Source organism: Canis lupus, chromosome 11 (genome assembly GCF_048164855.1).
Source record: "Canis lupus baileyi chromosome 11, mCanLup2.hap1, whole genome shotgun sequence".
NCBI lineage: Eukaryota > Metazoa > Chordata > Mammalia > Carnivora > Canidae > Canis > Canis lupus.
Genome location: NC_132848.1, coordinates 44,227,012 through 44,240,376, shown reverse-complemented (window position 1 = coordinate 44,240,376; position 13,365 = coordinate 44,227,012). Strand labels below are relative to the sequence as shown.

Below are 13,365 nucleotides of genomic sequence, written 5' to 3'. Positions count from 1 at the left end.
CTACAAAGGTTTGACTCCCTGCTCTGTCAATTACTAGTGAGGTGACCTTAGGAACATTACTTGACACCTCATGAGCTCAGTTATGCTATCTGTGAAATGGAGGCAATGATGGCACATCTTGAGTTGCTGAAATGATGCATTTAAATGCTCAGCATAAGGAGCTGACAGTGTCTGCTCTCCAGCAGCTTCCAGCTGTGGCCAAAGAAGTGAAAATTTACTCCCAGTTATCTTGGTGATCAAGGGGCATGTCAGATTATCTACAGTCCTAGTTCTCTCCCCAGCCAGGGAGTAGAGAGATGTACACACTTGGAAATGAGTGTCTAGTACAATTGCTTGTCCTGCTAGGGTTGCATAGAATGTTCCAAAGTGTACTCAGGCAGACTTCCTACTGGCCAGCCCTTGTGGGACCCTGTTGTCAGGACAAGGCACATCATCCAGAGGGTCAGGGTGCCGGGAGAGACATGCCCCTGGGCACAGCCTGGCCAATGGATCTGACTGAGCCTTCTGACAATAGCCCTGAAATACTAGCTCATGAGTGATGTCTTAAATGTCCCTGGCTGTTCCTCTCCTAAGGGGGCCCCTGCCACTGGGTCCCTGATTTGAGGCAAGTATGTTACTATATCACTATTTCATCCCTATCCGGCATATCTGCTTCACATACACACTCACAGAGGAAGTGAGTTTCTTATTTATAGACACACATCTGAATCTCCTTCACCAACAGCATCAAAGGCAGCTGGATATATGAACTTATTATTGCAAAGTAAGAAAACAAAGACCAAAGGCAGAGAATTTGTAAACCTGAGATGCATTTCTTTTGTTCCTGCTCATATTATTTTTGTCTAGAATGGTGTTCCATCCACACATTGCTCAATAACATGGTTCTCTGGGGGTGCCTGGGTGGCTCAGTCGGTTAAGTGCCTAACTCCTGGTTATAGCTCAGGTCATGATCCCAGGGTCTTGGGATCGAGCTCCTTGTCGGGCTCCCCACTCAGCGGGGAGTCTGCTTGTGGATTTTCTCCCTGTGTCCCTTCCCCTTCTCCCCAGAGAGCGAGAGCTCTCTCTCTGTCTCTCTCTAAAAATAAATAAGTAAGTCTTTATTTAAAAACACACACACACACACACAAGGTTCTCTGCACTCTGGAATACTTGGAACGAGAGTTTGTTCAGGAAGAAAAGGTCCCTGGGAAGTTCTGGTTATTGTGATGACTGACTGGAGGGCACGAACAGTTTCAGGCTATGACTCAGTCCCATGGTCAAGACCACCGTAACTCAGGTGAAGGGCAATGCCTTTGCCTGGGTCTCCTACTCAGCTCAACTCCTCATCTTTCCCAAAGGGGAAGGAACTTGAGGGTGCAATAGAAATAGTATGCAAAGTGGTTAAACTTCCAAACGTGTATAGAAGTTTTAGAAATCAGTACTAAGACAATTGTCTTTACACCAGGCATCCCTGCTTCCTCAGTCAGCAGAGTAGTTTTGGCGGCTTGTTCCATCAGTCTGGCTCCTCTTTCTGGCACTCAAGGCCCCCTGCACATCTGCAACCCATGTCATAATCTTCTGGGGGCATGGATCACCTTCTTCGGATCTTGTGTTATGGGAGAAGAATGGATTGGAGAATAGGCAGGCCAGGGCTCCAATCTCTATTCCATTATTTAGTGCTGTGTGACTTTGTGCAAATCACTTAGCTTCTCCGAGCCTCAGTTACCTCAGCCATGGCATGACAGTGATAGCAACAAATATTCCACAGATCTGTATGGTTTCGAGATAATGTATATAAAGGGTGTGTAGTGGGTGTTAGATAAATAGCAATTCCTTTTTTTTTTTTTTTTTTGAGAGGGACAGGGGAGGGGCTTAAGGAGAGGGCGATACAGAATCTTTTTTTTTTTTAGAGTGGGGAGGGGCAGAGAAAGAGAGAGAATCTTAAGCAAGTTCCACACCTGGCATGGAGCCTGATGCAGGGCTCAATCTCACAACCCTGAGATCATGACCTGAGCTGAAATCAACAGTCAGACATTTAACAGGCTGAGCCACCCAGGTGCCCCAGCAATTCTCATTTTTACATCTTTGAAGAGATAACCCAATTCTATCTTTTCAAAATCCAAAACACCAGACGTGCTTTCAGCGCTTATGTCTTAGTTGAGTTAGCTCAGTTAGTCTTACCATGCCTGGTAAGCTCTGGAAAGAGAAGACCCAGGCCATCAAATCTTCCATACCTCTAAGTGTGCCAGGTACCTATCTATGCACCACAAACTTGAGCCAACCAGTGATCAACAGATAAGCTACTATAATCACCTCTGGCACAATCTCCCAAAGCAAAGATAAATCTAGAATTGTGTATCATTGTTTGGACAAAGTGATCTTTATGGGTTTCTTTTTCTTTCTTTTTTTTTTCTTTATGGGTTTCCTAACCATATGATAGTGTTAGGAGTTAGCTGACCAGGTGAGTAGTCAGGGCCAGGGTCCCCAACAAGAAAATATGGAGTCAGGACAGCTAAAATAAAATAGCATTGACAATCTGCTTTGCAGGCCTCGCAGAACTAACTTCTGCAAAATGTCCTAAAACAAGACAATTGACCACAAAGCATTTGTCAATATCATGGGCAAGGGGCAGTGAAGACTTAAGCCCCCAGATGTCAACAAAACAAGACCATCAGCACATGGACATTAACCAAATGGGTAGACAGATAAGTGACCAAAGCCCTGATTGGCATGACTCAGCATACCTTGACTGCTTAAGAAATTTCTGCAAAAGAGCTCATAAAAACCCTTAAACTTAGAAATTCCGAGGGTAACCCACTCAGGCTCCCCTCCCTCTCAGGGAGCTTTATACTCTTGCCCAATAAACTTTGCTTTGCAGCCCACCACTCTTCACCTGGTCTACCTCTTCATTCTCCGAAGCGGCATGACCAAGAACCTGGGCACTAATGGGACAAAAATCCTATAACAATGGTTCTTGCTTCCTTTGCAAAGACTGCAGAAGCCAGGGCCCCTGTATCTGTACCTTATTGCCTGTGTCAGTGTCCACCAGGAAGCCCAGGACCCTGAGAACCACACTGCTCACACCCACAGGATATTGGCTCTGGCCCATGTGTTTCAGTGTCACCCGGTGTGGATCCACACTTGGGCTGTCATACTCCCGAGTTGGTGAAGAATCTGGAGGGTGGAAAGGTGCCTGGTCTGGCTGGACAAGAGACTGGTCATCTGGTAGCATTTCCTTGAGATTTCCCACGTCGTCGTCCTCCTCTTCTTCTTCTATGCGTGACTGAAGTATATGAGTTACAAATTCCAAAAGCAGCAAATGAAACAGATGCCAGGAGCCTACATTGAAATAACAACCCCCAAATGAATAATTAGATAGGCAGATGGACAAATAAACAGATCATTGTGGAACTACCAACTTTTCTGGAGCTTTTAACTCCTGTGTATGAGGCCCTTCACAGTCCTTTAGCAGATCCTGGGGGGGGGAGGGGGTCCTGGGCAGGCATTCCATACCCGTGAACCCCAGCAAGGCGACTTTTGGACAGAAAGCACAGACAGCTAGATAGCCTGAGCCATGAAAGGGAACTTAAAACCCATCTAGTATGAGGTGGGAGAAAAGCCAATCCTACAGAGAAAGAGGTGCTATTCCCAGAGCCGGGGAATGCGCCCCTCAGCACACAGGGCACACAGCTGGCACACAGCACACAAGGGACAGGCTGGGAGAAGCCGTGGAGGCAGAGTATGGAGGAGGCCAGCTGGCACTGGGAGGCTGGAAATGCAGCCTCGCCTTTCCCCTGTTGCAGTCTGTGGGGTGCCTGTCCTGGGGGGGAAGTGGGAAGGGAAGCTGGCTGACATTCTCTCCTGCCCACCCGCCTGCAAGGGCTGCCATCAGGGACATCATGTGGGGAAGACGGGAGGGCCTGCGACTCAGCTGAGTGCTCCAAATCCCAAGGTCTTTGGTCTTCCAGGAAAGAAGGATAATTAATGTTCAGCTGAAAAGCAGGCAGGGGCGGGGTGGGGGTGGGGGAGGGGGGTCTGGCTTATTGCTATCATTAAAAGATACTTTTTTTTAAAGAAGGGAAAACCGAGGCTCTCTACAGATATAAAATAAACCTGCATCAAAGATCTTATGTAAGTCGTTTATTAAAGAGGAATTAATAAAATGTTGCAATTGGTTCAAAGGAGAATTCAAAGCACTAAACATATATAGACAGTAAAGAATTCACACAAAGATGCCCAACAGATCTGTCCTCAGGGCAGTAATTAATAGCATCCACCTGACACAACTAGTTTGCATTTCCCTGGAGGAGAATCATTTGCATTGTTATTGATATAATTTAGAGAGTTGCAAAATAACTCAAACACAATGAAAGGTGGAGATAACTCAGAAGTGTGTGCTGAACCTTTGGCCTTTTTCAAAGCCTTTTGTCCATTTCAAGCAAACTTTTGTCGATTTCAAAGCCTTATACAGAGTTTGTTTTTCCTTGATGGATCTGGGTGGGATGGAATGATCTGACCTGGTCTGGAATGAGCCTGACCAGCAACCCCTGGCCTATTTAACTATGTAAAGAGAAGAGACCAATGCAAACACTTTCCTTGGATGTCCTACAGGGGTTGTGTCGGGGGAGGGGGCAAGAGCTTCAGGGCTGGGTTTCTTTCTGTGATTGCACTCCATCACTTTGCTCCGGGAGAGCATTAGCATAAAGCAGAGTCATTTTGGACTTCATCAAAGGGGAGAGTCTCATTACCAATGGGTGTCACCTACATGGCAGCTTACAGCAGCCACTCTCCATCGAGTTCCAGAGTAAAACTGGGAAAACTGGGCCACAATAGGTTTCACCTACCTGGCGTGAGGGCATCCGGCAGCTCTCTGGAGCTGGGAGTCTTCACTCTGCAAGCTCACAGGGTGGAGACTTTATCCTCTCACTGCAATGCCCCGGAAGGTGCCTGGGACTTTGTAGGGACACAATAAATGTCCACGGGAATAAACGATCCTTTCCATGAGGCTGGAAGGCTCAGGGGTGAACTGCCCTTCCTACTGCTCTCCTATGCGGCATCTTTGCCACAGATGCAGCGGAGGTGACCTTCCCAGAGAAAGACCACCTCTGACCAGAAAGTTTGCAGTGGATGCTGCTTCACTCTTTCCACTATCTGCATACAATGATGACTGTTATCGACTACTATTCACGAAATTTAAATATGGGTGCCCCAAGGAACCCATGTTCCTTTCCATCTCCATCGCCCCCCTGGGTGCTTTTCTGAACACACTCACTCAAGCACACAATTCAAAAACAGAAACAAGGAGAAGTTTCGTCTGCATCGGACCAGGATGGAATGGGAATGGGAAGCATGCTGTTTGATGGGCTATCATGTTGCCATTAAAAAAACGATTATTAGGGTTTTTGTGTCTATGTTGTATTTTACATACACAGGTGAAAAGAAAAGAAGGTGACTGGATTCTATGTGAAACACAGAAAATGCTTATGCTCTAATAGCAGTTTTCAATACAAACTGTTTGGTATTCTCGGACTTACCGAAACTCTCTCTGTGGCAGAGGGTCATGGCTTTGCTCACGGCAGTGAGAAGGAAATTCCATCGTAGCTGGAAGCTGGCGGCCAATTGGACAAACTCTTCTTTGTTTCTGCTTGGCTATTACATTTTTGTGAGGGGAAAAAAAATGCTGGGGTTTATGACCAAGTCAAGAAGATCATGTGCGCACAGCTGCCCTGCACAGATGCTCCCAGGTGGCCGAGCGGAGGAGGAAGAAATGGTCAGGCTGGGACGGGGGCAGAGGCACGCTGGCCTGTTTCTGGTCTCCGGCATCTCCTGTGGAGATGATTCCAGGCCAGAACCCTTTGAAGTCGGTGGAGAGTAGAAAAGAGGTGGGAAACTGGCCTACATTTTTTTGTTTTATTTTGTTTTCATCCCACACGATTGTTTGAAGGCGGTCACCTGCGGGGCGCACAGAGAAGGGCTGCAGGGGCGGCCTCGCGGATGCCATCGGGAGAGCTGGAGGCTCTTGCGCACCTGCCAAGGCCCGTGGGGTTGGCGGGGGGCGGGGGGCGGCACAGAATCCCTTGCTGGCCGCCGCGCCGCGTGCACGGCTGAGCCTGGAGGGTCCGGCGCGGGCGGCCAGCGAGGGGCAGCCTGGGCAGCCTGGGCAGCCGGTACCCGCCAGACGCCTCCACGCGCGGGCTGCGCAGCTCCCCCGGGCTGAGGCTCGCCTTGGGCCGCGGGATCGTGTGGCTCGCGGGCGCGGGAGTGAACGCCCCGAAGCCCTCCCGGGTCTCCCGGGCCCTGGGGACCACCGGCCGGCTGGCCCGCAGGCTGGGGGGAGCAGGCGTGGAGACAGAGGGGCTGCAGACGAGGGAACGCCCTCTGCTCTATCCCTAACCCTCCCCCTCCGCCCCCACAGCTGCGGGGCTGGCGGGGGGCTCCGGGGGGCTGGGACCCCGGCGGGAGCAGCGCCCTCCCCCGCGCCTTTGGGCCCCCGGGCCGGTGCTTCTGACCACCCAAAGCCGGCCTCCCAGGACCAGCCCCGCTCAGCACATTCAAGGATAACTTTTTAAAAGCATCGAGAGGGCAGCCCGGGTGGCCCAGCGGTTTGGCGCCGCCTTCAGCCCAGGGCGTGATCCTGGAGACCCAGGACCGAGTCTCACATCGGGCTCCCTGCTTCTCCCTCTGCCTGTGTCTCTCTCTCTGTGTGTCTCTCATGCATAAATAAATAAAATCTTAAAAAAATAAAAGCAATAGAGAAAGTAGCCCTGGGTGACCAGCTCTCTGCACGAAACTTAAGACTCCAGGGGGAAACCGTGAACGCCCTGGGGTGTCCCTCTGGTGCTCTGCTGGCCACCCCACTGACACTTCAGGTTCCCATGTCCCGAAGCTGCTCCAGGCCCGACCCCGCAGGAGCTGGGGGGAAGGGACCCGAGCCCCGGCGACTGTCCCCGGTGCTAGCCCGCTGCCAGATGCTAGCCGCTGACGCCGTGAGTCATCTCCGGCAGGCCTCGGGGCTTACATCCTAACAGTCTGAGTATTTTACTGACAGTAGTCTGTTTTTTATCAGCCAGGCTGTTGTACAAAAACAAGCCCTTGGAAGGCACGGTTACAAAATACACCATTTTTCTAACATGCCTCATTTGTGAAGGGTGAAGATACGGGGGCGGAGTCCGGGAAATCCAGCGGGTCCTGCCCCAACACAGGGCGAGCCTCTGGGGCTGCCCCCAGGCAGGGGGGGGCATCAATGGTCTCAGACACAACTTGGTTGAAGTCGGAGGTGGCGTGAATACTCAAAACAAGGGACAGAGGCTTGAAGGCTTCTATGGAGGAAACTTTCCAATGAATACATGTCTCCACAGCAACGCAACCCTAGACACATGCTTACCACTGTTACAAATAAGCTTTGCCGAAGCCCAATGAGGAGGAATAAAAGCCATACAGAATCTGGAGTGATTATCACCCAGAAGCAAAAAATGGGGACAGACCCCTGCCAAGGATTGGAACTGACTTTCAAGCTCCTTCCTGAAAAGTTTTGTGGTTCATCTCTCTCTATGAGGTGTGTGACCCCACGGCTGCCCGCAGTCTTTGTGGCCTTAGGTATTTTCTGCGCCCTCTCTCTTCAATGGGCATCCAGACAAGATCAGGCAGGGCAGGAAGCAGGAGAGAAAGAAATGTGACTGAGGCTTAACAGAGAAAGCCCAAAGTCGAGTTTCTGGTCCAGGCCCTCCAAGTCTTTGCTTTCTGTTCCAGAGACATCTGCTTCTTCTTCAGGAAATATGTCCTCCATTTTTCCATATGCTCCTTCTGCTCATGCCAGTCTCATGTGGACTGTTCCCTTTCAGAATATTGTTTTAATCCTATTCACCTTCCACATCCTGTTTAAATCCCACCTCCCTCATCAAGGCCTTTCCGAAGGGCCCCAGCCTTCAGAGGACAATGCCTCAAGGTGGGGCGGCCTTGTGCTACCTTCTTTGGGTCTAAGTTTTAATGCATTGCCCCCAGCTCCTAGCCCACCACCCACTGTGGGCCACTGGGGCAAGGGTGCTGTGGCTTTCTCTGGCGGTACTCTCAGCTCTTACAGTGTGGCTGCTGAGGCAGAAGAGGAGGACAAGCAAGCCAAAATAAAGCCCTATTCAAGTAACACCCAAGTTTCAAGCTGACCAGAAGGACCAAACTCATCTGTATCCAAAACAATATGTCTTTGATTTTATGAAATCAAGCCTGACACTCTACTGGGATAGTTCTGCAAAGTACCCAGACCTGCACCATTCTCCCCAAATAGACAAAATCCCCCCCCCTTTTTTCCCTAGACACTCCTGCTTGGTGTACACATACACTCATCCATGCTCATCTGCACACACATGCTCACTTGCACACACCCTTTCATACACATGCTCACCTGCACACACATGCTCAGCCACCCTCACACACACTCACCTACATACTCATGTTCCCCCCCCGACACACATGCTTATTCACTGTCACCCAACTCACCTGTATATATGTGCTCACTTGTACACATACCCGAGGCTACACATGCTCACCCACAAACACATGCCTGCGTGTGCCAGCCTCTGATTCCTGTCTTGCTACAGGAGTCAGACACTACTTCCCTATTCTTAATATAGGCACCAGCCTTGATACATTTCTAGCCAGAGAAAATTCTTTCATTTCATCAAGCCATGGGCACTGGTGCTAAAACATAGTTAGAATGAGCAACAGCCCCTTCTTCCCTTAAAAAAAAAAATCATGGTTTTGTACCTGAAGAACAAATGTTTGGAGATTTGAATACAGACAATTCAGGAATACACTGAGATCTGTGGATGTCCCCAGCAAAGCAATCAAACTGCTTAAACCTGTAAACAGAAGAAACAAAAAGACCGTGAGCCAAGTAGCAGGATTTTACTGGAGGTATTTGTATACTAGGTAACCTGGGCACAACACTGGACCTGCGGTTCAAAGGAATTCCCTGGGGCCTTACACTGCTTTTGAACACAAAGGATGAATTCTAAAGCTGTATTTGTCACTTCTGCGGTCAGCTGGTTCAGAGTTACAAGGTCTTGCCTCTTAGGAACCACCTCTGTCGCTCGTTGAAATGGAAAAAAAAATATTTTGAAATAATAACCACACCTTGTAATTATACAGAACCTGGCTACAGATGAGCTCATTGCATGATATAGACATGAGCTCACCTCCCCTTGCTGTTTTCACAAAAGGGGTAGTTTATTCATGTCCTTTAAGCCAATGGTGGACCTCAAAGCTGCTGAAGGATGTGCCTTGCCTGGGGTTACAGGCTCAGTGAGTACAGACCTGAAGGGTGGAGCCCAAGCATTTGTGATGTTGGCACTTGGGTCCTCCACCTTCACGGGCAACATTGAGCAAAGAATAGCCTTTGGCTCTCCCACCTTTTTGCATGCAGCTCTGTACCAAGCAGAGTTTAGAAAACCAAGTAGGTTGCTGAGGCTGGGCCAGGCCTCATCTGGAGAATCCTCCAGGGATACCTCAAGCATTTGCCTGCTAGGTGTCAGCAGTGGGTACCAGAATACTGTCTCCTTGCTGGCTCTGTGCCCCCTTGGAAGTTCTTTTATTCACAAGAGCCCAGCAGAAGCACAGGAGCCCTGGGCAGGCATCTGGGGAGAGGCCTCATACCCTCCTGGGGCTCCCTGGGCTCTGGCTGGGGGCAAGAGCAGGGTTTGGGCAATCACCTGGAGTTTGGGGAAGAACCATTAGCCTGGGAGGGGGGCCTTTTGGGCTCCTACTAATGAGCATGACTTATCCATATCTCTGAAGCTTGCTAGGTTAGGCATTTACCTTCTCGTTCCTGGTTTGGGAGGGGAGGAGCTGGGATTTGGGACAGTAGGGCAACAGGGGCAGGGGAGACCAGCCAACAAGTATGGACCTATTTAAATATTTTAATAACTGGTACAATCCTACCAAAGTCGGCCCTACTTCAAGATTAAAGAAAGAGGCCAGGATAATTTGTGGTTCATTTATGTACTACTGAATCCCTGTATTCATCTAGTTATGAAGTATGGAAGTATTACCATGTGCGACACATGAATGAGCCACAGATGACACCTGAAGAAGCCCACAGGTTCTGGGGAGGCAGCTCTATGCACTGTTAAGTGTATCAGGACAGGGCCAGGTGCAGGGGGGAGTGAGGCCATCGTGGTGGAGCATCGGGAACAGGCATGAATGGAGCAGGGCCCTCTTAGCCCCCTCCTGGCAACTCTCATCCAAAGGCCTAGAGATTCACCCATCGTCTGGGGAGGAGGTCATGCACCTTCTGTAGCTCTCCTCCTGAATCAGCATCCAGTTTCTCCCCACTGAATGAGGACAGCTCCTTCTCTCACTTTGCTTCCGGGAGATGGAACCGTGCTGTCAGGCAGCTTGCTGAGCCCTTTGTGGAAGGGAGATTTTTTTTTTTCCCCTTGAAAAATAATTACAACTATCAAATAGCAAAGGGCAGGAATATCAGCCTGCTTAATATCACTTGTTTGGAAAGCAGAGGAATACGGTAAGAGCACCGTGGCTAAACTTGTTCAAAAGAATACTTGGTGATGTAACAATAGTGAGAGCAGAAGCTGGCCAGGCTGGGAGCTAACTGAATCCAATTCAGACAAAGGTAAAAAAAAAAAAAAAAAAGACACTGCTGAATCTGCATGTGTGAGATTGATGTGGAAACGTTTTTTCCAAAGGAGACACTCCAGATTGATTTTTTTTCCAGAAAGAAATACCGGGAAGCAATAACCAAACTCATCTGTCCATCCATCCAACACTCGTGTATCAGCACTGCTGGCAGACCCAGGAGGAGGCCCCGGAGCGCATCCCCTGGGGTGCTCCTCACCCCTGCAGGACGAGATGTGGGAGCAGATAAATCATCATACCAAAGAGTAAAGTAGGTTCTACCTCTATTAAGAATTCATAAACTACTCATGGCCACGCCAGCCCCAAATAGACCCCACATGCTTTAAGCCGCAGGAGGAAGATTACATTTCATCTCCATGTGCATCTCCAGGTCAACCGAGCTACTCGGGGTACTGGGCAGGGCTTTCTTAGAGAGGTCCAGAGTGCCTTGATCGATGATGGCATGCAGATCTGACTTCAAAATGTGGACTCTTCTGTTATTTTCCAATAGCATTCTCATAGTCTAAAGATAATGGAGAAGCGTAATACTTCATTAAGTCTTGTCCTTTGACTTTTGCCTAATCCCCCTCTCCAAATGACCTTTTTTTTTTTTTAATTTTAACTTTTATTTTTTGAGGAGAAAGACAAGTGGATTTGGGTATTATCCTTTAAAACTGAATTTACTGTCCTAAATGACAATTGAAATGTTTGAATTGCACACATTCTAGAACAGCCTGTCTGAAAAATCACCATTCAGAGTGCTTCCGCTCAGAGGCCGATGTGGTCAGGGCTCTCGGGGCTCTGTGGCTCTTCTTCCCCTGGTTCTTATTCTCTGCACCCCATTCCATGAACCTGAACTACTCTAGAGAGGAGCACAAAGGCTCTGCCTGAAGTTCTCCAAGGAGAGTGTGGTGCTGCAGACATGACTATTGACCTAATCCAGATGGTGGCTGTGGGCCCCCAGACACTGTCTCTGTCCTTCCCTCTTGGAGGTTTGGGCCATGAATTCAGCTGCTGGGAGCTGATTTCCTCAGCCATCCAACAGGGGCAACCCAATTCCTTACACTTCTAGAGTCCATCCAGACTCTAGATGGGGTGGGTCATCCTCACACCAGCCTGATGGCAGTGGGTCATCCTCTGCTCATGAGAGACACCAGCCTGAGGAGCAGACACTAGAGCCACCTCCTCCATCTGATAGGGGAGGACGCCGAGGGCCCCTGGGTGTGAGTAAACTTTCCCAAGCAACAGTGTTCAGAAAGAGAAGATTTGCCACTTGGGCGGGGGTTGGGATGGAGGCCTTGCTATGGGGCCGTCACCAGTTGACCAAACAGAAATGAGAAAGTGCTGGAGAATGGGATGGGCTGCAAGCACATAGGCAGGAAACAACCCCAAGAAATGTGAAGTCAAGAGGGAGTTTTGTGCTGGGGGGACAGAGGTGGGTAAGTGGAGCGCCCAGCAGAGCTCCTGCTGAGCCGGGATTGGTTTGGAACAGAGCTGCAGTCTAAGTGCTGTCCTGATCTAGTGTCACAGGATTTCAGAACAGGCAGCTGAGGGGCCAAACGCCGGCATTATATAACCTTTCTTTCAGCCCTTCTCTGCCTTCCTCTAACACTGACGCTACATAAATAACCTGGGAGGGGAAAGGTCAGAGCTGAGAGACCTGGAGGCCCAGACACCCGGAGTCCATGGGGCCACGCACAGGGTGAAGGGCTCTGTCTGGCTGTCCCAGGCTCTGTTACGATGCCCCTTCACCTCTGCCACTGGCTGGCCCTGGTCAGCACTTCTGTGGGGTCCTCCTCTGGAACTTTAGAATGTTGACCTGCTTTTGCTTTTTCTCCTGCAGGGAGAACCCTTCTCAGGAGGGGAGCAGGGGCATTGGCTTCTAGCTGAGTTTGGGGTGCACTGTGCCTTCCCATCAGTAGCCAGCAAGGTCCTCCTGTCTGCCTCTGCCCTCCGCATGGATGGACACAGCCTCCAAGGGAGCTCCCCCTGCTCTCAGGGGAGACCAGCAGCTTTCACTTTTTACTGCAGGAAACAGCTTCATTCCCTCCTTCCTGAGGGCTGAAACCTACCTTTGCCATGTTGGAAAGGTATGTCTTTCTTCTTAGTCTCTTGACAAACACAGTAACTTCTGTTGAGAACAATACACATGGCCGTTATTGACACTGTGGGGACGAGGACATGGCACAGACACGAGGCACACATGTTTGTCTAGGCAGGTACAGCCGCCTGAACTGCCCTCCACACAGGGAGGCCTGGTCTTCCCACCGCCCACTGACCCTTTCCCAAATGGCCAAGAGGTGCTGGCGGGGGCCACTTGACTACAACACTGCTCCCCCCACCCCTCTGTACCAGGAGGTGATGCACTCCCAGCATCTGACGTGCCTGCTCAAAGGAGTTTAGGACTTTTGCCCGGGAAGCTCGAGTTTCCCCAATTTTGTCTTCTCTACAGTGCTCCCCTCTAAAACTCACCCAAGGAGGGGCTACTGGGGGGCTCAGTCGGTTAAGGGGCTGACTCTTGGTTTCAGCTCAGGTCATGATCTCAGGGTGTTGGGTTCGAGCAGTGCATCAGACTCTGTGCTCAGCAGGGAGACTGCTCAGGATTCTCTTTCTCCCTCTGTGCTTCCCCCAGCTCTCTCTCTCAAATAAATAAATAAATCTTAAAAAAAAAAAAAGATTCAAGAAAAGGAAAGGGTGAAATGAGGAAACAAAGGGAGTGTGTGCATGTATTCATCTGGCAAATATTTATGAGGGACACTG

The 13,365-nt window shown here is 49.8% G+C and overlaps 1 protein-coding gene across 1 annotated transcript in view; it reads right to left on the bottom strand.

The window, feature by feature from the left end:
- Positions 1–13,365, bottom strand: part of RFX8 (regulatory factor X8) — a 64,763-nt gene that overhangs the window by 2,933 nt on the left and 48,465 nt on the right. The window contains 5 exon segments of the mRNA XM_072844488.1: positions 3,002–3,318; positions 5,514–5,628; positions 8,740–8,834; positions 10,972–11,128; positions 12,678–12,736. Coding sequence (XP_072700589.1) covers positions 3,002–3,318; positions 5,514–5,628; positions 8,740–8,834; positions 10,972–11,128; positions 12,678–12,736 — 743 coding nt within the window.